Raw genomic sequence first — 25,395 nt, forward strand, 5'->3', positions numbered from 1 at the left:
AGAATTAAAGCAGATGAGAAGGGAGTGGAATTTCCAGCTCTGCAATGACCTTCCTTAATCAAATTAATGATAAATGGCTTAATGTGCTATTGATTAAGTAATAAAAATGAACAGTTCCATTTTTCACAAATATCATGTTCAATAAAACCTTAGATTGGGCCTTTCATCATAAGTGAATCACTAAGGTCATTGGTTCAATATTTCATGAATGATAACCTCTCTCCAGCCACCGCAGAAAATACTGACAACATTTCAAATTGTAATGAGATACATAAGTCACTAATAATGATATTTTAAGTTACATTCTTATTACTCAAACTCAGGGCAAAATTAAGAGGTCCGCCATCAGGCTATTCAGGGGATTAAGCACATTCATTTCACATCTCAATCATCTAGTTACATCTTTGCAGGATGTAAATCTATTACAGATTAAGCAGCCACATACCAGCAAATTGCCAGAGACAGCTTTTTGCCACCCTCCTCTTCCTCCTCCGCAGACCCATAAAGTTTAGTGACCTATTATTTTCAGATTAGACAGCCAGTAAAGAGCCTGGCCTTCAGTACAATAGCCAAGTGCATAGAAACAAAGTTCCAGGGCAGGGAGCCAAACTCCAAGGCCACACAGAATTCCTCCTGTAGGGAACCCAAAAGCATATTCGTTCACCTGGAAAAACCACTTCTCAGCAAGGCAAGCAGGAAACCTTGAAGCCTCCCAACTGCTAACTGGGGCAGGGAGAAAGAGATCCACAAACGAACATGGATTATTCTTTGCTACTCAAAGATCTAAGATGGTTTGCAGCAGCAGTAGGCAAACCCTGACCCACAGGCCATATGCAGCCCTCAGGGCCCCCCAATCCAGCCCACAGGGAGTTCCTAGTCTCCAATGAGCCTCTGGCCCGTCGGAGACTGCTGAAGCCTGCACTGGCCTGTAACTGCCAGTTATGACCTCCAGACACGAGCTGTGTGCCAAGTTAGAGCAAGGCCTTTTATAGTCTCCATGTGTTTTCTGCTTTTCCCTGGGCAGTATTTTACCCCCACTGCCTCTGAACAATTTATGTCTCCATGTGTTTCTGGCTTGGTCTGCATTTTTTTACTGTGCGAGAAGTGTGTGGCAAACAGTTTATAGCTCTCAAGTGGTTTAATAATAATAATAATAATAAACTTTATTTATACCTCGCCCTTCTCCCCAAAGGGACCCAGGGCGGCTTACAACATGTTAAAAACAGATTAAAACATAATTTAACAAACAGATAAAAACATATTAAAACACATTAACAGATAGCATAAAAACACTAGTCAGATAAAAAGAGCATAAAGCAGCAGTTCATAGAGGACTCAGGCCTGTAAAAAATACTAAAAGAGGTAAAAAAAGATGTTAAAAAGGCCATGAACTCAGAAGACTTGTTTAAACAAAAGGGTCTTCAGGCCTCGCCGAATAGTCTCAAGAGAGGAAGCCATTCTCAAGTCAAGGGGAAGGGCGTTCCATAACGTTGGTGCCACTACTGAGAAGGCCCTATTTCTTGCCGCCGCCCCACGTACCTCCTTAGGCGGCGGCACTTGTAAAAAGTCCTTCTCTGATGACCTAAGAGGACGAGCCGGATTCTAAGATACCCTGGCCCAGAGCAGTACAGGGCTTTAAAGGTCAAAACCAGCACCTTGAATTGGCCCCGGAAACGAATGGGCAGCCAATGTAGCCCCCGGAGAAGCGGGCTGACAAACTGCCTAGCTCCAGTGACCACACGGGCTGCCACATTCTGCACTAATTGCAGTTTCTGAACCATATTCAGGGGCAGCCCCACATAAAGCGCGTTACAATAACCTCGAGCATCTAACCTCGATGTCACCGTGGCATGGATCACTGTGGCCAGGTCTGCACGATCCAAGTACGGCCGCAGCTGGCACACCAGCCGAAGCTGAGCCAAGGCCCCCCTAGCCACAACCGCCACCTGGGAATCCAGGAGCAGCTGCGAGTCCAGGTGGACCCCCAAGCTGTGGGCCTGCTCCTTCAGAGGGAGTGCAACCCCATCCAGAGCAAGCTGATAGTCCAGCATCTGTATCGAGGATTTCTGAACCAGGAGGGCCTCCGTCTTATCCGGATTTAATTTCAGCTTGTTAGCCCCCATCCAGATCCTCACTGCTTCCAGACAGCGCTCCAGGCCCTCAACCGCCACCCTGGAGTCTGGAGGAAAGGAGAGATAGAGCTGGGTGTCATCAGCATATTGATGACACCCCACTCCAAACCCCCGGATGACCTCTCCCAGCGGTTTCATGTAGATTTTCATGTAGAAAATCCCCCAGAGCCCTCAGGAAACCTTCAGGATCCATTAGCCTCCGGGGGTGGACCATAGAAAATGGTCCCCCACCTCTGCGGAGGTAGGAAGTCGCAACAAGCCTAAACCTTAGCAGGAAGTGATCTGTCCATGACAACGGAGTGATCTTGATCTCCTCCACATCCAGATCACTGCCCCCGTGCCCAGCTATGAACATCAGGTCGAACACGTGTCCTGCAGTATGTGTCGGGATCCAAATCTTCTGGGACAGGCCCATGGTTGTCATGGCGGCCATGAAATCCTGAGCTGCACCTACTGCGGGGGCCTCGGCATGAATATTGAAGTCCCCCAGCACTAATAGGTGGGGGGCCTTCAATGCCACCCCCGAGATCACCCTGGTCAGCTCAGGCAGGGAGACTGTTGGGCAGCAGGGCGGGGTACACCAACAGAATCCCAATCCTGTCCGGTCCTCTCAACACAACATGCAGGCACTCGAACCCAGTAAACTGCTGGACAGGGCACCTGGTAAGGGAGATGGACTCACGATAGACCATTGCAACTCCCCCTCCCCGTCCCTGCAATCTTGGCTGCTGCAACACCTAAAAGCCTGGTGGACTAAGTTCAGAGAGGCTAACGCCTCCCTCCATGTCCAACCAAGTCTCTGTAATGCATACCAGGTCGGCTTTCTCATCCAGGATTAAATCCCGGATAATACAAGTCTTGTTATTCACCAACCTGGTATTCAGAAGCAGCAGCTTCAGATCCAGGGACTCACTGCCAAGACCACCAGGCATCCGAGAATTGGGGGAAGGACCAGAAGGGGAGATGATCTGCCTATGATGAACTCTCCTTCTCCTGTAACGGCCTGTCCGACCCCCACTGCCATATCTCCCCTGGCCCGTCACTCTCTTGATAGTGGCACCCTTCCCTTCCCCTGAGCTCCCTCCTGAGAAAAAACACATGTGGCGAGGCCCACCTTCTGAGATTGGCCTATACAAAGAGACACCCAGCAGGACTGCTTATAAAAAGATAAAAACAAGGCAAGCCCAGCACTGGGTGTCTCACAGACAGATCCTCTGCTGCAAAAAGACTGTTGTTCCTCTCTCCCCTGCCTAAACAGAAGGGGAGGATATCTAACCGCTGTTACTTGGTCCACTGAAGAAGAGGGCACCAGATCTTCCGGGCAAGAGCCCCAGGCTAAAAGCCACGGGCTTATGGGCTCTTGGCCCGTGGCTCGCGCCAAAGGCTCGCGCCTCTGGCAAGCCCAGCAAAGATGTAAATACCTGCCAGGGAAGGGAGGAGGAAAGCAATCAGGTCAACAGGCCTGCAGACTCCACCCCCAGCCGGGCAGTTCCCCCAGCTGAGCCTGATGGGCCCTTCCAGGTACTGCCTCTGGCAAGCCCAGCAAAGATGTAAATACCTGCCAGGGAAGGTTTGCATGCCTGTATTATTGTTCTCATGTGCATTATAAATAAGCTCAGTAAAATTCATTCATTCATCTAAGTTCCACCTCTAATATATTCATTTATGTAAATTTACTCAAATTTTAAATGTAAATTAATTTCCCCCCCCCCGGGCCCCCAGGCACAGTGTCAGAAAGATGATGTGGCCCTCCTGCCAAAATGTTTGGACACCCCTGGTCTGAGTAAGGGTGGAAGCCAACAGGCAGGTGAAAAGATACTGTAAACCAGGTCTTGGGTTTCAACACTGACCATGCAAGAAGTGGAGCAAGGGCAGGACTAAGTAGGGGAAAAAAGGGGGTGTTAAGCTATGAGGGGGAAGGCGCCCTCGCCAATCAGTCTGGTTGGGGCTAGCTGCCATTTGACTCCTCCTGGAACTCTCAGCATAAGCAGCCATTCTATCTAGCCACCTGGCCCAGCCATTTGGCTCCTCCCCCCTCCCTCACCTGGTGATGTGCCAGCCTCTGCTCCTCCTATTCTCTGCACTGGAAAAGGAAGAGGGGGACAAAACAGGAAGGAAAACAGTGAGCTTGTTTCTTCAGGGACACTGTAACCTACCTCCACATTTCTTCCCCTCCCCCTTCCTTTTCCAAACCAGGAAATGAAGGGAGGAGGAGGAGTGGAGGCAAGTGGATGAGAAGAGGTGTGTGTCTACTGTCATTAAGCCACCATAATCACCCTCATGGATGGGAGAATAGCCTCAATCCCAACAACATTAAAAAATATAAGACAACAACAATTAATAATTTCAATCATCTGAACAATAATTTTTCATCAAAATAAACCACATTGTCCTCCAAGACTTTTTGGCTGCATAGACTACAACTAAAAGCAAAGGAAGCCATAGTTTTAATTTGTGTGCCAAGAGAAATTCTACTTTTGCTGCTGATCTGACCAGCATCAAAATTCCAAATTCTGAATTGGTCAGTTTCCAAATTCTTCTGTCTCACTGCTGCATGAACAGGGCAAGTCAACAGAAAGTGGGGTAAACTGCAGCCTTCCCCCAAATAGGGGAGATTTGAGCTTACTGTGAATTCCCCTTCTCGGTGGACTCCATGGAGTATCCACCAGAGAAACATAGCCTCATAGAATGCACTTTGCCACCCTGAACAACAAAGGGAACCTGGTGAAAGAGTGGAAGAAGTAGAGCCCTGCAGTGGAACCTAGGTGAGACCCATGGGATTAGGCTCAGAGTCCTGTTGGCAGCTGAACACATGATGCTAAAGGCATAGTAACTTCCAGGATGCTGGACTGCACATCCATAGCCCAAAACATCCACAGCCCATCCTGAAAGACCATTTTAGCTGCTACTAGTTATGTATCAGTGAAATGTGTTTCAGAAAAACCACAAGAACAAGCTAATTGCCTGCATTACTGCTTTCCAAGTGCCCACAGAACCCATCTCCCAAAGACAAAGTCCAGGCAAAAACTCTTCCTCCACAAACTTAAATTTCAAACCAGTAGCTAAAAATGTGGGAACTGTTTTCCACCCCAAAGGTGCTATTCCTGCTCTTTCTCTGAGGAGCCCTGCGAAGAGCCTCGATTGCACTGGCAGAAAACAGCATTATAAACAGCATTTATACAACGAATAAACAGCCTCTCTATAAATGTCTCCTATGGAGTTAAACAGGACAAAGCACAACATTTTGGGACAATGCTGAGGTGTTGCAACCAGGAGTGGAGGGGGGTACAGCCCCCACCCCAATGGAGTCTTTCAGAGTTGCCACTCACTCATAAGATCAGCCAGGAAAGAGCCTCCTCTGTTGTCACATTCAGGCTACGGAACAACCTCCCTAGGAAGTCACGACTGGTCATGTCCTTATGGATCTTCTACTAGCTGGTGAAGATATTTGTTTTCTGGGTGGTTTTCAACTTACAGAAGCTGCCCTTGACCCATTTTTAACACTGGGCTTATTTGTCCTACATGCTGCTTTCACCCCATTTTACTGGGTTACATTTTTATCATAAACCAGCTCGAGCAGCAACTGATGACAGGAAGAAAAATGGGGCAGAAGGTGAATCAAGGAGCAGTGCTGTATGGGGAAAGGGGTGTGTGTGAAAATCTGCTCACCAGCCTGACATCACCTCCAGGCACTCTGTGGGGAGAGGCAGTGTGCACACCACAGAGCACCTCTCAAGGCTGCCCACATGCTGCTTCCCTCCCTCCACATAATTCCACTGGACCATTAGACACTGGCATGTGTCCCTGCACAATGTCAACAGAGAACTTCTGGGGAAACCAATCCTTGACCCTTGGCTTCACCGCCACTCCTGGAAGGTGCTAATGAAATCTGGTTCACTTCCCAGAGTTGATGCAGAGATCGTTAGCGGTCAGGGAACCCCTGTCCCCGGGGGCTCTCCACTCCTAAATACTTGCATGGGCTTCTCTCTCTTGAGCCTGTGTAGCTAAGAGTACCCCCTATCCAAGTACAGTATACATCTTTAACTTGGCTCCTTATAGCCATCTGCCTGCTTGCCCATAGCAAGTAAGACTGAGCTCCAAGACAAAGAAGCATTATGGGCAGCAGGTTACCAGAGTAAAGCCTGACAAGTCTGCAGAAGTTATTCACAAGAGTGACACATTACATAGTATCTTTCTATTGGGCTGTTACAATGCTTCAGAATTATTAACAAAATGAACACCTGAGTTTGTTGGGAGTTTTCAAAAGTATTTCAGGATGGGAGAAGCAATTAGCGAAGGAAATTCCTTTCTCAAAGTCAGCATTCTGGACCTGAATAGCCTGAAAGTCCTCTTGGCTCAGTCTTGATTTATGAGCTGCCCAATTAAATGATCTGTCATAATGCTCTTACATTTTGAAAGGACACTGACATGTCCCATTTCTCAGTCCACATATATTTCATGTTTTCATCACTGCTGGCAAATCCTCTGGGAACTATGGAAACTCAGCCTCCCCACTCCTCTGCATTGCTTTCACCATTTTATAAACACAGTTCTGTGCTCCCCATGTTCTGAATGGAACCAAAATTAATAACAATAAAAAACATCAGCCTGACATAATGTTTTGCCTGAACATCCTCATTGATAGCTGTACCGCCCTGGGAGTAGACATCTAATAAAAATGTAGTAGAATAAGTCAAGAAGCAGAGCAGCCTTTAGTTACGGAAAATATAGCCAATACTATCCTCGTTCGTTATGTTTTTATGAACTAAGCCTCACCTGAAATAGGCCAGGTTTGGAGCACTGGTGCCTGGCAATGTTCATATTACTATGACTAGTAAATATGTAAAAGTAAAAAATTTACTATGAGTAGTAAGCATGAGTACTATGAGTAGTAAATGACAACGCTGGAAGGCCCCAGTGAATTAGCAAATAAAGTTGGGAGATCTTTGTAGGGACAGCACATTGGTCAATTAACCATCAGTTATTGCTCACTGTAGGTCTACTATTTGACAATAGTCAAATATTGCATGAAATCAAATATGCCATTGAGTAGGGGACAGGTTCCCTTTACAACTGCCATCAAAAATTTACTTTTGTTTCGCAACAGTTGCTGTTATTGTTGCTGTTATTTCTTCTCTAATCTATTCATTTAAAATACAACTTATTTCAGAGTAAAGGACAGTCTGCAGCTTGAGGTCTTCTGAAGGAGACCTCCTTTGCATTCTCCCAACAGTGGAGATTCAACTGGCAAAGACAAGGCATCTTGCAGGTGAAACGCCCTACCAGAAACAATCAGGTTATACATACAGGTACTCACACACCTTTATATACACCGGTATACAATCTGCAATCATTATGAGTTTGTAAAATTGGGAGATACTGCACTGTTTTTTCTCATATTTGCATCCTTGTCTGATGTCTTATATTTTGTTTTCTGTTTATTTACATAGACTATATGCTGCCTTGGGCACCTCCTTATTGGAGAAGAAAGAGAAAGATAAAAATACTTCATATAATAAATTAAATATTCCTGGATGAAAGCCAAAGACAGGAAAAAACTGTTCAGTGAACAGCTCTTGGTTATCAAAGCCTCATCAAACACTCTCAGAAGTGATCACTACATTTTTTCAAAAGTTAAATCTCATTGTTTCTACAATAACAGTTAATTTTTTTTCTACTGAGCATAAGGAATAAACCCTTTGATGATTAAAGTGTTTTTTTAATTGCCTTAAGAGTGAATGCTCTAAAAGATACTTTCTCATTTCTCATTGTCCAATCAACTGACCAACCCCGAGACTCTGTTGAAAAGCCATTTCTACAATGCCTACCCTCATAAGCTCCTTGCTCTTCATATCCTGGCTCTAAAATAAAGGGGCCCATTCACTGGGCTGCTGTGAGAGCAAACAAGCAAAAAATAACATTTTACATACTAGAGTGTGTTACAAAAGGCTGACTGAGAGTAGGTTTGGAGTTGCTTTAATATTAACTTGGACAAGTTCTCAAAGATCTGTTGCCAGAAGTTTGTTTGGGGGGCAAGAGTATTTTTTCAGGTGCCACTGAAAGGAGCCAGAAAAGGAGCCCAGACTAATGGCCACAGTGGCAGAAGACTGGCGCCAAGGCAAAACCATTAACGCCAAGCTAGCAACACTGCTCAGGTTTTCTACGGACAAGCTTCTGATGCATCTTCATCATGATCTAATGATGTCAGCCCTTATCTATGAAGCCTCTTGTCACAACCAATTTGTCCGTCTAGGGTGCTACAGGACTCTCGAGAATTTTTCTTTTTTGCTAAGGTAGCCTAACAGTGCTGCTGTTTTGGTATCAAAAGATACCCACAGTCTTCCAGTTTGTATAGAATTTCCTTGCCAGGTTTTCCCAGAAGGAATTCTTACTTGCCACAGGCAGACCAAGCGATTATTTACCAGCCTGGAATGTAGGATGAGAAAAGAACAATAAAAATCACATCAGCCTTCCTGTCCTCTCCAGCTATAAAGTTGCCTATTCTGCAACAAAAGTCCTTTTGAATAGCTTGTTTCATTAGATCTTCGCCACATAAATTTTTCAGACAAGGATTGTCATGAATATGTACATGTTAGGCCTAGGTTAGCAGTAGAAGCCTGAACCAAACTAAGTCAGTAACAGTGAAGTGGTTAGCAGTTCCCTGATGCAAGAATGTAAGTAAATAAACAAGAATCACAACCCATTGGAATGTTTAACACCTTAAGAACATAAGAACAGCCCCACTGGATCAGGCCATAGGCCCATCTAGTCCAGCTTCCTGTATCTCACAGCAGCCCACCAAATGCCCCAGTGAGCACACCAGATAACCTCATCCTGGTGCCCTCCCTTGCAGCTGGCATTCTGACATAGCCCATTTCTAAAATCAGGAGGTTACACATGCACATCATGGTTTGTAACCCATAATGGATTTTTCCTCCAGAAACTTGTCCAATCCCCTTTTAAAGGTGTCCAGGCCAGACACCATCACCACATCCTGTGGCAAGGAGTTCCACAGACCACCCACACGCAGAGCAAAGAAATATTTTCTTTTGTCTGTTCTAACTCTCCCAACACTCAATTTTAGTGGATGTCCCCTGGTTCTGGTGTTATGTGAGAGTGTAAAGAGCATCTCCCTATCCACTCTGTCCATCCCCTGCATAATGTTGTATGTCTCAATCATGTTCCCCCTCAGGCGTCTCTTTTCTAGACTGAAGAGGCCCAAACGTCATAGCCTTTCCTCATAAGGAAGGTGCCCCAGCCCAGTAATCATCTTAGTCGCTCTCTTTTGTACCTTTTCCATTTCCACTATGTCTTTTTTGAGATGCGGCAACCAAAACTGAACACAATACTCCAGGTGTGGCCTTACCATCAATTTGTACAACCATCAATTTGTGCATTATAATATTAGCCGTTTTCTTCTCAATACCTTTTCTAATGATCCCAAACATAGAATTGGCCTTCTTTACTGCCGCCGCACATTGAGTCGACACTTTCATCGACCTGTCCACCACCACCCCAAGATCTCTCTCCTGATCTGTCAGACAGCTCAGAACCCATCAGCCTATATGTGAAGTTTTGATTTTTTGCCACAATGTGCAAGACTTATTGACATTGAAATGCATCTGCCATTTTGCTGCCCATTCTGCCAGTTTGGAGAGATCCTTCTGGAGCTCCTCACAATCACTTCTGTTCTTCACCACTCGGAAAAGTTTGGTGTCGTCTGCAAACCTTGCCACCTCACTGCTCACCCCGGTCTCCAGGTCATTTATGAAGAGGTTGAAAAGCACCGGTCCCAGGACAGATCCTTGGGGCACAACGCTTTTCACTTCTCTCCACTGTGAAAATTGCTCATTGACACCCATTCTCTGTTTCCTGGCCTTCAACCAGTTCTCAATCCAGGAGAGGACCTGTCCTCTAATTCCCTGACTGTGGAGTTTTTTCAGTAGCCTTTGTTAAGGGACCGTGTCGAACGCCTTCTGAAAGTCCAGATATATAATGTCTACGGGTTCTCCCGCATCCACATGCCTGTTGACCTTTTCAAAGAATTCTATAAGGTTCATGAGTCAAGACTTACCCTTACAGAAGCCATGCTGATTCTCCCTCAGCAAGGCCTGTTCGTCTGTGTGTTTTGAGATCCTATCTTTGATGAGGCATTCCACCATCTTACCCAGTATAGATGTTAGGCTGACTGGCCTATAGTTTCCTGGGTCCCCCCTCTTTCCGTTTTTAAAGATAGGCGTGACATTTGCTATCCTCCAATCTTCTGGCACCATGGCCGTTTTGAGGGACAAGTTGCATATCTTAGTCAAGAGATCAGCAACTTCATTTTTCAATTCCTTAATAACTCTAGGGTGGATGCCATCAGGGCCCGGTGACTTATTGATCTTTAATTTATCAATGAGGTCTGAAACATCTTCTCTTTTAACCTCTATCTGACTTAATTCCTTGGTCAGGAGGGGCCGTTCGGGCAGTGGTATCTGCCTGAGGTCTTCTGCCGTGAAGACAGATGCAAAGAACTCATGTAATTTTTCTGCCATTTCTAAGTCTCCTTTTATCTCCCCTTACCATCCAGAGGGCCAACTGCTTCTCTGGTGGGTTTCCTGCTTCTAACATATTTGAAGAAGCTTTTATTATTCCCCTTAATGTTGCTGGCCATGCGTTCCTCATAGTCTCGCTTGGCCTCCTGTATCACCTTCTTACATTTCTTTTGCCACAGTTTATGTTCCTTTTTATTCTCCTCATTAGAGCAAGACTTCCATTTACGGAAGGAAGCTTCCTTGCCCTTTACAGCCTCTCTAACTTGGCTCGTTAGCCATGTGGGCAGCCAGCCCAGCCCCGAGGGCGCCTCTCTCCAGCGCGATGTGCTGCGGGGCGCTGGCTGCTGGTGAGTGCGGGGTCGGGGCGCCGCCCACAGCAGCTCCTTTGCCAGGCAGGGGCAGCAGCGCTGTCCCGCACCTGCTCTCCGCGCCCCACTGTGAGCAGGTGCTGCGGGACAGGGCCGCTGGTGGCAGGCGTGGGGGCATTTTGCAGGGACCCCTGTGGCCGGGCAGGGAGAGCTGGCAGCGCTGGCGTGGCCACGCATGGGCTTAGCGGGGAAGGGCATCAAAGGAAGGGGCAGTGGCGCTCTCCCGCACCTGCTCTCTGCGCCTCACTGCAAGCAGGCGCCCACAGGCGCCCCACTGCAAGCAGGCGCGGGGGGGCAGCCGGGCACCTCTTCCCTGCGCCCTTCCTTCCTTCTCCCTGCAGCTGCAGGGGGCTGAACCGCGGGACAGGGCCACTGGTGGCAGGCGCGGGGGGCACTTTGCAGGGACCCCTGGGGCCAGGCAGGGAGAGCTGGTGGCGCATGGGTTCAGCGGGGAAGGGCGGGTGAAAGTGGCAAAGGGGGTGACAGAGCGCCTCTCTGTCACCCCCTTTGCTAAACTAATTACTATGTAAAAATACAAAGGCATTTCTGAGGCAGATAAGCTGCGCTCCGAAGCCTCCTCCGACCCCTCCCCGCAACTTGGAGTGCTCAGCCCGAGGTGTGCATGCGCCTCCCCTGCGCTCAGGCTGGGCTCTTCTAACCCTGCCACCGTTCCCCCCCCCCCGGCACAGAGCAGGCAGAGGGATCCTTCGGCTCCATCCCTCTGAGTCTGGCAGGCTTCATTACGCCCTTTGCCTTAATGTTGCCCCCACCTCACTGCAGGGGGTGACTGACCCTGGAGCTCCCTGGAGTGCGCCTGCAGGGAGTGCACACTTTCCTGGGAGTAAACCCCATTGAACTGAATGGGATTTACTTCTGAGTAGGCATGCTTAGGATTGGGAGCCGACTCCGGAATCAGCCCCTCTGGCCTTCATGCGATTTCTCTCCTGGTCAGTGCGCCTGAGCATGGAAGTCAGTCCCTCTGAAACCGACAGGGCAGACTTCCCAAAAGAAGTCTGAAGGTGGAGGATGCGATCCTAATACTACACACACTGACTAAGGAGGAAGCCCCATGGAAATCAGAGAGGCGCTTACTTCTGAGTAAGCCTGCATAAGTCTTCCCATTGCTTCGATTCAGCGCAAAGCAGCATCAGTCGGGTTTTTTTTCCCTCCCCTGACTCCACTTTGGAGTCAAATGAAATCCCATTGATTTTAACACACTATAGTTTTTTTTATACATAGCATAAAGATAAAAAAAACTATATATGCAGTGTTATCTTCATTTTAGATGTCAAGAGGCTTTTGTGGCTCCCAAGGTTTTCTTTTCTCTGGAAAACAGGTCCAAATGGCTCTTTGAATGTTTAAGGTTGCTGACCCCTGGCCTAGAGGGTCTCAGTGTCCCTGGAATGAGGCACTGGCACATACAGGGTGGTGGCAGTACTACTGAGCAGAGGGGCCTTGAGGGCTTTAGGGTTCGCGAACCAAGAACTCTGAGCACCCCAAACCCCCCTAGGTTTGTGACACGGATCAATACCACTCACTTGTAAAAAAAACAACACACATGTGGGGCGCAAATATATAACAATCATGTTCCCATCAGACGACACACACTTAAAAGCAAAATCGGTTGGAGGGGGTAGGGAGACACTCTACCAAAAGCAGTACAGAAACTTTGTAGGTAACTTAAGAACCTGCAAATTGCCAAAGTTACAAGGAGAAAACACAACTTCAAAAACCTCTTTCTATACAAAGTTGAAAATGGCAGAGCTTCACCAGCTTTTTATTTGTATCCTTCACAACATCATTTATTTAGCACTGTCAATGCATATGGTACTTTACACAGAGTGAAAAGACAGGTCCCTACCCAGGGGTTTTTTAATCTAGTTCATAGGTGACAAACATAAGGCCCGCAGGTCAAATGCCACCCCAGTAAGTTCATTACCTGGCCGCCGTTATAACTGGGTTCTCCCAGAAACACCCTTTCAGCAGCACTACTTCTGCCAAAGCATCACTTTGCAAAGCACCTCTCAGCTGCTAAGCTATAAAGTGAAACCTCAGCAGAAGCAGCGCTGCTAAATAGGTAGTCATATCTTTCCATATCTTGAAAATATGATCAAGATTTGTGTATTTTCTCTTCTGCCATTTGCAGCTGATAAGTTCCTAATTGAGAACAAAGTGCTTAATCCTGGCCAATATCTGCATAATGATGTCACTTCTGGTCATCAGCATGTGCCATTAATGATATTCAGCCCACTATATGGAACAAGTTCAATACCATCGATCTAGATCAGGGGTGTCCAAAGTTTTTGGCAGGAGGGCCACTTCGTCTCTCTGACACTATGTCAGGGGCCGGGTGGAAAAAGAATTTATTTACATTTAAAATTTGCATAAATTTGCATAAGTTTACATAAATGACTATATTAAAGATGAATTTATATGAATGAATGAAGGTCTTGCAATAGCTCAAGGCCTATAAAAGGCCTTGCACAAAGCATGGCTGGCCTTTCCTTTGCTGCCACTACTGCATCACAGATGTGAAACAGCAAGCAGAGGAGGTAGCCCTTATTCCACAGCTCACGCGAGAGGTCAAACAGTCGCCCTCACAGTGAGAGCAGTTGCGTCGGGCCAGTGTGGGCTCCAACAAATCTCTGGAGGGCCAGAGGCTCATTGGAGACTGGGGGCTCCCTGAGGGCCGCACTGAGAGGCCTCGAGGGCCAAAAGTGGCCCCAGGGCCGAGGTTTGGGCACCCCTGATCTAGATCAGTGGTTCTCAAACTTTTAGCACCAGGATCCACTTTTTAGAACAAGAATGTGTCAGGACCAGTCAGAAGTGATGTCATGACCGGAAGTGACATCATCAGGCAGGAAGAGTTTTAACAAAACTAGTTTGCAATCCGACCCACACTTACCCAGAAGTAAGCCCCATTGACTATCATTGTTAAAATTGACTATCATTGTACATTGACTATCATTGTACAGAAGCACATACATCTGTACAAAGCCTGTTCAAAGTACAGATCTGTAACATTTCCCCAAATGCAATTGCATACAATGACAGCATCAAGTTTAATGTATTAAAAATAAAATATTGAAGTGAATGAATGGGAACCCACCTGAAATTGGTTCGCAACTCACCTAGTGGGTCCCGACCCACAGTTTGAGAAACACTGATCTAGATGATGACACAAAGGAGGCAATGGGGGGGGGAAGAGGATGGAGGCAGGGCAAACGGGGAGTGTATGCGATGGTTTCTGTTACATGTACTTAACTGGCAATGAAATCCTTATGCAAGCCTACCTGAAATGCCACCAAGTTTAATGCAACTTATTCTTGAGGATAGCCTGTCAAGAAAAGGCATGAGGGAGGAAGTATCCCACAGGTATGCTAAAAAAAAAAATAGTTCCAAGCCTAATAAGCACAAGGAACCACTTTCATGCAGTCATGGGCTCTTCCCCATTGAAGTTTTTCAAACACAGGCTGGATAGCCACCAACAGTTAGGGATACTGCAGCAGTTGCCTGCACAGATCAGAGGGATTAGATGACCTCCAAGGTACCTTGCGACACTAACGTTCAAAGAATCTCTGTATTCTGGGGCTCCAGAGAAACTTATTGAGAAATCTGGAATCCCCAGTGTCTGAAAAAGAAAAGGGGCCCACAGGCTGCGCAGAAAGGATGCCTTCTAGTGTTCTGAGGCAAGGCCAGGATTGCTGAGAGGGGAACAATTTACTAATGTACAATGTCTTAACAGTGACTAAGGAGCAAGTAGTCCAGTACGACTCAATTCCTTTTTTGCAACAGGTGGACCAGATTTTTAATCACTAGTTCTGAGCAGGCAAGCTAAGGATCTCCTTAGACCAGCCCTCTGTCAACCCAATTCACCCACATTTCTCTATCAATATACATACACTGTCAGTACTTCATCTAGTGTCAACAATGCAATCCGTTTTGTAGCTCTTATGAAATAGAACAGGTTTTACTTTTGACAATGCTTACCAGGGCCAGCCTGAGACCTCCCCCTATTGGGGCACCTGACAAGGCATGCCAAACACTGGTCCTTTTCTCTTCCCTTCAAGAAGTTCAAAGTGGCATAAGTGATGCTCCCTGAACCCATTTCATCCTCACAACCAACTGTATATTTAAGATAAACTGAAAATAACTGACTCAAGATCATTCAGTGCGCTTTGTGGTTTGAACCTGGATCTCCCTTAGTCCTAGTCTGACATGCAAATTAATACACCACACTGCTTCTTGCTGATTCCTTGTTTACAGCTTTTTCTCCTGGTCAAACGGTGCAAACATTTTTGTTGCTGTTGTGAAAAAACAGGACTTGTGCCTTCATTTGCGAGTTTTGCTATCTTTCCCAATTTTAGTATTCCAACACAGAAAACCAGCACCAGGAAAAGGAGCTTAGTTTCAACTTGAACTTAGACAACGAGAGCAATGTATGTTTTAACTTGCACTAAGCATCAGAAATCATCACAATAGACCCTGTTGGGTAAGCGCAGGTCACCAAGGCTAAAGATCATTGGCTTTTGACTGATCAGAAGTCTACAGAAAAGAAAAATTCACTGCATGGAATCAACTGCCACTTTTCTCCTGTATGTGGAGAAGCTTACAAAGGGATGCTACATGACAGTGACAAAATGCTCTTGTCATTGTTACAGGTGCCTGTCTGCTTCCCATACTCAAATCCTTTCCTTCCTCCTTCTTCCTTCCATTTCTCTGCCACTGTCATCTCCTCTTCCTGAACAGAATGCCAAATACTCCTTGCTATATTTCAAAGCCAGTGCGGACTAAGAGCCCAAAATGTCCTATCTTGATCTCAAGAGATCCAACCAGTCTAGTCTTACAAGGGGAAGAAGAATCCTTCTAGCTATCTTCAATGTATTACTCATTAGTATTACAATTAAACTTGTCAGTTTATTACATACAGAAAAAAATAAACAGATATTGAAGAGTCCATAAAAGATTATCTAATTTGGAAGTCCCACATGTCCCTCTTACGATTAGCAATATACTGGACTTTTGTGCAGAAAAGAATGACTTAAAATCACCAGGAGAAACAACACCTTCACAGGCATATGGAGACCCATGTTGTTTTGAAGGGCACACTATGCGGCAATCTTGCTGAACCTCAGAGGCGCTCAGTCCAGACTGGGATGAGAAACCACCCACAGAAGAAAGGTGAGAAAAATATATGTACTAAATAAATGTACATGATAACTTTCCTCTCCCTTTTTAAGCTGAGAATTTCTAGAAGCCCAAGTCTGGCACTCCCGACCAGCTGAAAAAGTGGGATACAAACCATACCCCAACTTTCTGAAAGAACTCAGATTCAAAGCAGCTTACAGACATACAACTGATGCAACAACTTGTGCACTAGAAGGATGAACAAGCCCTCCCACCACAAAACTACAAGAACAGAACAATCAACTTGCTTTCTTCATAAGAGTAAAAATGTTTTCCAGATTTTAAACAGATCTAACCAGATAGAATTGCTTTTCGTCCCTACAAACTGGGCAAAGAAGCACATTTTAAAGTGGTGATTTTCCAGGGGGACAGGAACTGTCCCAATTCACTTCCCAGTGGTAGTTTGTGTACGTTTTTAAATGGTGAGTCCCTCTGGGACAGGCAACAGCCTTCTAAACCCTTCTGCTACATAAACTAATTTTAAAACATTTTTGTTAAAGTGGTATATAAAGATTCGTAACAGATGTTGTGTCATCCTGTAGAGGAGAAGCATCATCATCATCTTCTCTGCCTCCACAAGATGAGGCAATTCTCTCTGCTCAGAATCTAGGAAACCTTTCCTGTTCTTATGAGCAAAGCAAGGCTGCTATATGCTGCCTTTCCTACAGGGAGCTCAAAGTGGACAACATGGTTCCTCCATCTTGTTTTTATCTTCACAACAACCCCATGACATCAGTCAGCCTGAGAAATCAGTGGCTGGTCACATATCAGCCAGGAAGTTTCATGATCAGCCAGGAAGCTTCATGGCTGAGATCCTCCCCCATCTCAAATCTGCCTAGGACTCACCATGCTCCTTCCAACACTCTCTAATCACTACAGTTATACTTTGCTTATGACTTTTGGGGGGAGGGGGGCATCTGTTTAATGTGCAGATCACTGCACGAAAATTTAAGCCTACCAGCCACTTTGAATGCTACTTATTACAGAAGGACAGAATACAAATAAAGAGCATGAAGCAAAGGGATGGAGCTGGAACTCAGTGGTGGAGTGGCTCTTTGCATACAGATAGGGCCACCAAGTTCAGTCTCTGACAGCAACCCCAGACAGAGCTGGGAACAATCTGTTTTTCTCCCTGAGTCCCTGGATAGCCACTGCTGCTGGTCAGCGCAGCCATCACAGAACTAAGTGGAACAAGAACATAAGAACATAAGAACAGCCCCACTGGATCAGGCCATAGGCCCATCTAGTCCAGCTTCCTGTATCTCACAGCGGCCCACCAAATGCCCCAGGGAGCACACCAGATAACAAGAGACCTCGTCCTGGTGCTCTCCCCTACATCTGGCATTCTGACTTAACCCATTCCTAAAATCAGGAGGTTGCGCATACACATCATGGCTTGTACCCCATAATGCTCAACCCTGTCTCCAGGTCATTTATGAAGAGGTTGAAAAGCACCGGTCCCAGGACAGATCCTTGGGGCACACCGCTTTTCACCTCTCTCCATTGTGAAAATTGCCCATTGACACCCACTCTCTGCTTCCTGGCCTCCAACCAGTTCTCAATCCACGAGAGGACCTGTCCTCTAATTCCCTGACTGTGGAGTTTTTTCAGTAGCCTTTGGTGAGGGACCGTGTCAAATGCCTTCTGAAAGTCCAGATATATAATGTCCACGGGTTCTCCCACATCCACATGCCTGTTGACCTTTTCAAAGAATTCTATAAGGTTCGTGAGGCAAGACTTACCCTTACAGAAGCCATGCTGACTCTCCCTCAGCAAGGCCTGTTCATCTATGTGTTTTGAGATCCTATCTTTGATGAGGCATTCCACCATCTTACCCGGTATGGATGTTAGGCTGACCGGGTCTGAACAAGGGTCTTATTCAGCTGAAGGCAGCTCCCTCTGCTGCTAAATGACAGGTTTTTTTTCTGAGACAACCAAGAGGAACACCTTTGCTGGGCAGCACAATGCTATTCAGCTAGACATGCAGAGCCAGAGGTAGTTTCCCAATAACAGAAGCTGGGAGACAGTGGCAGAACACAACCCCTAGATGCAGGAGATCCCAACAGGTTTGATCCCTTGTAGCATCCTCATAAGGGGCTGGAAGAGAAAAGTAACCCTCCATACCTGAAACCCCAGTCTCTGCCCATAGCCACCCAACCCAGGTATCTGCCTTGACTGCAGGAGGCTTCCAATGCATACCAGTGGTGCCCACAACTCAATAAGTAGGCCCCTACTTTGCACGCAGTTGGGCCCAGCATATTTGTGTCAGGTAGGGTGACCAGATACAAAGTGGGGACAGAGTACCTATACCTTTAACCACTATACAGAAGAGGGAATTTTGGCAGGTCAACATGGAAGGGTTCAAAAAGCTGCACCTGCCAAAATTTGCCCTTCTACACAATGGTTAAAGGTATAGGCCAGGAGTATCATTCATGATGCCTGCTGAGGGCCAGGTCATAAAGCAAGAAGTGATTAAGCAGGTTATGACCAGAAATAAGCACTTTCTTCTCACCTAGGCACTCATCAGCTGCAAGAAGGGAAAATACACAAATCTTGATCATATTTTAAAGATTTGGGAGAATCCAATTATATGTGGGCTGCCCTTTCAGCAGCTGAGAGCAGCTGATGGTGGTGCTGGGAGAGGTCAAGGGCCGGATAAAAGGCTTCCACAGGCTTTCATTCAGGCCCCAGGGAAGATGACCAGATGTCCTCTTTTTAGCCTCATGTCCTGGAAAAGAATTTAAATGTCCCCCTTTTAAGAACATAATAAGAACATAAGAACAGCCCCACTGGATCAGGCCATAGGCCCATCTAGTCCAGCTTCCTGTATCTCACAGCGGCCCACCAAATGCCCCAAGGAGCACACCAGATAACAAGAGACCTCGTCCTAGTGCCCTCCCTTGCATCTGGCATTCTGACATAACCCATTTCTAAAATCAGGAGGTTGCGCATACACTTCATAGCTTGTACCCCATAATGGATTTTTCCTCCAGAAACTTGTCCAATCCCCTTTTAAAGGCGTCCAGGCTAGACGCCAGCACCACATCCTGTGGCAAGGAGTTCCACAGACCGACCACACGCTGAGTAAAGAAATATTTTCTTTTGTCTGTCCTAACCCGCCCAACACTCAATTTTAGTGCATGTCCCCTGGTTCTGGTATTATGTGAGAGTGTAAAGAGCATCTCCCTATCCACTCTGTCCATCCCCTGCATAATTTTGTATGTCTCAATCATGTCCCCCCTCAGGCGTCTCTTTTCTAGGCTGAAGAGGCCCAAACGCCGTAGCCTTTCCTCATAAGGAAGGTGCCCCAGCCCCATAATCATCCTAGTTGCTCTCTTTTGCACCTTTTCCATTTCCACTATATCTTTTTTGAGATGCGGCGACCAGAACTGGACACAATACTCCAGGTGTGGCCTTACCTTTTCCCTGTGAGCAGGCCCGTGCAGGCAGCACATAGGCTTCTTGTAGTTAATAAGTTATGTGTTACATAATGTTGAATTTAAATATAGTGTTTAAATTAACCACAGCAAATAATATACAAGTGGTTTCAGCTTTTGACAAGCCCTACACTGAAGGACCGCCTTCTTCCATATATTCCAGACTCCCCTCTTAGGTCATCTGAGGGAACTTTCCTGCAAGTGCCACCTTTCTCCCAAGTCAAAGGAATGGCAGCACAGGGGCGAGCCTTCTTAGTAGTGGCACTACTACTATGGAACTCCCTACTGGGAGAATCAAGATCTACCCCCTCCCTCGTGGCATTTCAACGAGGACTTAAAACATTTTTGTCTGGAATTTGGGTGATGGGTTGTCTGCCTCCTGGGCCTCTGTAGCAGTTCTGTAAGTATAAATAGTTTTTGACCTCCTCCAATTGGTTTTTATTTCCTTTTGTGATTTTATTTATTGTTTTTATTTCTTTTTGATATTTTATTTATTGTTTTTATATTGTACATTTTTACATATAAACTGTAAGCTGCCTTCGGCATCTGCTTTGGCAAAGGAAGGGCAGGTAGAAATCTTCTGAATGAATGTCTTATATTTTGGAGTGCCTGGTTCTCTTTTGCCTTTATGACATCTGGTCACCCTGCCCCCAGGCCTTATGTTTGACACCCCTAGTACAGGCACTCTGTCCCTCTTTGTATCAGGTCACTCTAGTGCCAGATCTAATAATTTGTACCATTGTATATTATATATGCATTATATCATTATACGCCATTGTATATTATTGAATATATTTTAAAATTTTATATATAAATACACACACATACACGCATACATACATGTGTATATACATATATACATACACACATCTACATACGCACATATATACACAGATATGTATGCATATACACATATACACACATGCATACATATACCACACACACACATACACAGACACTCACACCACACACATACACAGACACTCACATACACAGACACTCACACCCCTCTATATGCACTCACACACATACATATATACACACGTAGACACATATACATACATACGCTCACACACATACATATATGTATGTGTAAATACATATATATACACATATACACTATAGACTGTACATATACATATATATACGTGCAGAAAAGTGGCATCACTAGGGGGTCCAGGCTGCACCAGGTGACGCACAAGAGGGGGGTGACACGCACTGGGAGGGTGACGTACTAAAATCGTGGTGGTTAGGATTAATACCATCATGTTATATACCGTTGGATGTGGAATTTCGAGCAGAATGCAATGCAAAAAACAGGAGTAAAATATCTTTCTATCAAAAGTTACTGGGAAAAAACTGGAAAAAAATGCATGGAGCCCAATAGAAAGAGAAACCAAGGGGTATCGCGTGTTTACTCATGAGTAGTCTGAAGGCCTTAGGGATGGACCTCAAAAAGTGGGAAACCCTGGCCTCTGAGCAGCCCGCTTGGAGGCAGGCTGTGCAGCATGGCCTTTCCCAGTTTGAAGAGACACTTGGCCAACAGTCTGAGGCAAAGAAGGAAGGCCCATAGCCAGGGAGACAGACCAGGGACAGACTGCACTTGCTCCCGGTGTGGAAGGGATTGTCACTCCCGGATTGGCCTTTCCAGCCACACTAGACGCTGTGCCAGAACCACCTTTCAGAGCGCGATACCATAGTCTTTCGAGACTGAAGGTTGCCAATACAATAGGTGAACAGGCCTTTGTTCACCTGATAGGGCAGGCTGAGAGGAATCCAACAACACCAGAATGGTCCTGATCCAATGAATGTAGCCCCAACAAAACACCCGAGAAGGAGGTCCCTCCCTCCAAGCTGGCGAATGTATTAAGTCCTATGGAAAGCAAAACTAAGCCACATGGTCACGTTTACTCATGAGTAAGCAAACGTGCTTTGGCTCCTGGGCAGGTCAGGCAAAGGGAAATGTGAGGCCACCAGAATGGTCCTGATTTGATGCAACTGGAGCTCAACAAATGCTCCAGAAGGCAGCCCCCTCCATAAAAAGAATGAAACAGCCTTGAAAGGGTAAGGTGAAATTTTTTTCTGTTTTAGGCTGTAGTTCTAACCACACTTTCCTGGGAGTAAGCCCCAGTGACTATAATGGGACTTACTTTTGAGTAGACGGGCATAGGATTCGGCTCTCAAACTTGCAAAGCCAGGTGGGTCCTGATAGTGATATGTTTGAAATAAAAGAACTTAAATTGAACTAGGTAGGGGTGAAAATCTTACTGATTCTTTTGTGAAGGGGTGTTATTGTAGGCAGGCTACAGAGAAAATTCACTTGGTGGAACACGGCTGGCTTTCCCTTATTTATTGATTTTACTTTATTTATAATTATTTATTTTAATTTGCTTTATGATGGGTCCTGGACAGACTGTCATTCTAAGAAGTGGGTCCCAGTGCCAAAAGTTTGAGAACTGCTCCAATAAGGTGTTAGTAAGTTGACACCCTGGGGGGAGGTGACACCACTAGTGACCAAAATCACTAAAATCAGAGTTTGGAGGAATAATACCATCGTGTTATATATCAATGTGTAATTTCATGTAGAATGCAATGAAACAAACTACGTTGAAATATATTTATTCTATCAAAAGGTACAGCCAAAAAACCGGTGGGGATAGGGTGATGGTAGATCACCACGCCCACCACCTGGAGTGTTGCCCCACCCACTGCAGGGGGGCTACGTGCTGGCCTCCCACACCAGGTGACATGAACCCTAGTGACGCCACTGATGCAGACACATACACATGTACACGCACAGGCACATACGTGTATATACACACATACATGCTTATATATGTGTGTGTTGAATTGGTTGGCATCCTTCAGTCTCGGAAGACTATGGTATCGCGCTCTGAATGGTGGTTCTAGACTGTCCTCTCCAGTGCACAAAGCCTGGGTAAAGTAGATATGGAGGATAGACTGTTTCCCATGCAGCAAATCCCCCCTCTCCCCGTCGCTGAAATGGTCCAATGGAAAGGCAGAAGCCGATACAGTTGGTTCCACCATGAACTGCCTCAGGGACTCTGGCTCCGGATTTTGCCTCAAGGTTGACTCCTAAAGCCTTTCCCATAACTGAATGTAGCCACAAGGCAGCGGAGGTTTGGGATCAGAGTTTTCCTTCTCTCAGATGAGCTGCCTTCCCAGGCTAAGGAGTCCCATCTACCCTGTGGCTGTTTAGTCGCCTCTTACAACAAGTACAGACAAACTGAGGGCCTATTCTTATCCCCAGCCCCCAGGGGAACAGCAGACAGCAGGTGTCTGTTTTGTCAGTTTCCCCACGTTTTAACTCCCTGCAGGTAGAAAATGAACACCTCATGCTATTTTAGCTCATCCTTGTTATGCTAGTTTTCTGCTTGCAGGGAGTATTCAAAACTGGGATTCTCACATCTGCAGCCTGAAGTGGGGGAGCAACCAGCAGTTTGAACTCTTCAGCAATATGTTGAAAGACAGCCCACATTTACATACGTCTGCATACACGTGTATATATACACGTCTACATACACACACTGCAGATTGCGGTCCACCGGGGCTGCTGCCGCGGACCGAGAAGGGCTCCCAGCGCTCGGGGGCGGCGCGGCCGTCCCTGCCTGGCTCAGCCCTTCCCCAGCGAGTGAGCGGCCTGGGCTGGCCCGGCCCTGCTTCAGGGGCGAGACGACGGCTCGGCCGCGGGCCCTCCAGCGCGGACTCCGCGCGTAGCCGCAGCCGCCACCTCCTCCTCCTCCTCACCTCCCGCCGGACGTTGAGCAGCGCGTAGTAGTCCTCGTTGTCCGGCGCCTCATCCCCCGAGGCCGCCGCCATCTTGCCGACCTCTCACCTGGCGCGCACGCATGCGCCCGGAAGGGGCCGCTCTGGACAGCAAAGGGCGAGGTAGGCGCAAGGGCTGCCGCCGAGAGCGCCCACCGCAGGTCCTGCCGGGAGACGCATGAGCCGCGCAGCTGCAGAACCACAGGGAGAGATGCGCTTGCGCAAACGCTGACGGGATTTGGGAGTCGCGGAGCGCACGGCGCATGCGCACACTAAGCCGGGAGGCGAGGCGACCTTTCTGTGCGAGAAGGACTCAGAGAACTTTTGAAGAGGGCGCCGCGCGAGTCGCAGTGCGCATGCGCGCTGTCGCCGGCCTCGCTCCGCTTGGACTCCGAGGGGAAACCGAAGCCCCGCCTAGGCGTGTTGACGAGGCGTGGCGACGTGGGGCTCCGCCCCTAAGCGTGCTGGCCACGGCTAAACAAAGCTGGAGGGCACAGAATGTGTTTTATGTGTAGTTTTGTAATGTATATAATTATGCATATGTAATATTATATGTAATGTAATGTATATATAATTATTATTATATGTAATATAATAATATGTAATAAATGTAATATAATATGTAATGATTATTAATTATTATACTATATATAGAATTAATATGTATTTTTGTATTGGCAACCTTCAGTCTCGAAAGACTATGGTATCGCGCTCTGAAAGGTGGTTCTGGCACAGCGTCTAGTGTGGCTGAAAAGGCCAATCCGGGAGTGACAATCCCTTCCACACCGGGAGCAAGTGCAGTCTGTCCCTGGTCTGTCTCCCTGGCTATGGGCCTTCCTTCTTTGCCTCTTAGCCTCAGACTGTTGGCCAAGTGTCTCTTCAAACTGGGAAAGGCCATGCTGCACAGCCTGCCTCCAAGCGTGCCGCTCAGAGGCCAGGGTTTCCCACTTGTTGAGGTCCACTCCTAAGGCCTTCAGATCCCTCTTGCAGATGTCCTTGTATCGCAGCTGTGGTCTACCTGTAGGGTGCTTTCCTTGCACGAGTTCTCCATAGAGGAGATCCTTTGGGATCCGGCCATCATCCATTCTCACGACATGACTGAGTCAACGCAGGCGTCTCTGTTTCAGCAGTGCATACATGCTAGGGATTCCAGCACGTTCCAGGACTGTGTTGTTAGGAACTTTGTCCTGCCAGGTGATGCCGAGAATGCGCCGGAGGCAGCGCATGTGGAAAGCGTTCAGTTTCCTCTCCTGTTGTGAGCGGAGAGTCCATGACTCGCTGCAGTACAGAAGTGTACTCATGACGCAAGCTCTGTAGACCTGGATCTTGGTATGTTCTGTCAGCTTCTTGTTGGACCAGACTCTCTTTGTGAGTCTGGAAAACGTGGTAGCTGCTTTACCGATGCATTTGTTTAGCTCAGTATCAAGAGAAAGAGTGTCGGAGATCGTTGAGCCAAGGTACACAAAGTCATGGACAACCTCCAGTTCATGCGCAGAGATTGTAATGCAGGGAGGTGAGTCCACATCCTGAACCATGACCTGTGTTTTCTTTAGGCTGATCGTCAGTCCAAAATCTTGGCAGGCCTTGCTAAAACGATCCATGAGCTGCTGGAGATCTTTGGCAGAGTGGGTAGTGACAGCTGCATCGTCGGCAAAGAGCAAGCCACGAAGACATTTCAGCTGGACTTTGGACTTCGCACTCAGTCTGGAGAGGTTGAAGAGCTTTCCATCTGATCTGGTCTGGAGATAGATGCCTTCTGTTGCAGTTCCAAAGGCCTGCTTCAGCAGGACAGCGAAGAAAATCCCAAACAAGGTTGGTGCAAGAACACAGCCCTGCTTCACGCCGCTTCGGATGTCAAAGGGGTCTGATGGGGAGCCATCGAAGACAACAGTGCCCTTCATGTCCTTGTGGAAGGATCTGATGATGCTGAGGAGCCTGGGTGGACATC

General features: G+C 46.8%; 1 protein-coding gene across 1 annotated transcript in view; it reads right to left on the reverse strand.

The window, feature by feature from the left end:
- The window catches only part of DNAJC11 (DnaJ heat shock protein family (Hsp40) member C11), an 83,303-nt gene extending 59,753 nt beyond the window's left edge, over nt 1-23,550 (reverse strand). Inside the window, exon 1 of the mRNA XM_066637015.1 lies at nt 23,430-23,550. Coding sequence (XP_066493112.1) covers nt 23,430-23,501 — 72 coding nt within the window. The 5' untranslated portion in view covers nt 23,502-23,550. The remainder of the gene's footprint in view (nt 1-23,429) is intronic.
- Nucleotides 23,551-25,395: the final 1,845 nt, after the last annotated feature.

Source organism: Tiliqua scincoides, chromosome 9 (assembly GCF_035046505.1).
Source record: "Tiliqua scincoides isolate rTilSci1 chromosome 9, rTilSci1.hap2, whole genome shotgun sequence".
Taxonomy (NCBI): Eukaryota; Metazoa; Chordata; class Lepidosauria; order Squamata; family Scincidae; genus Tiliqua; species Tiliqua scincoides.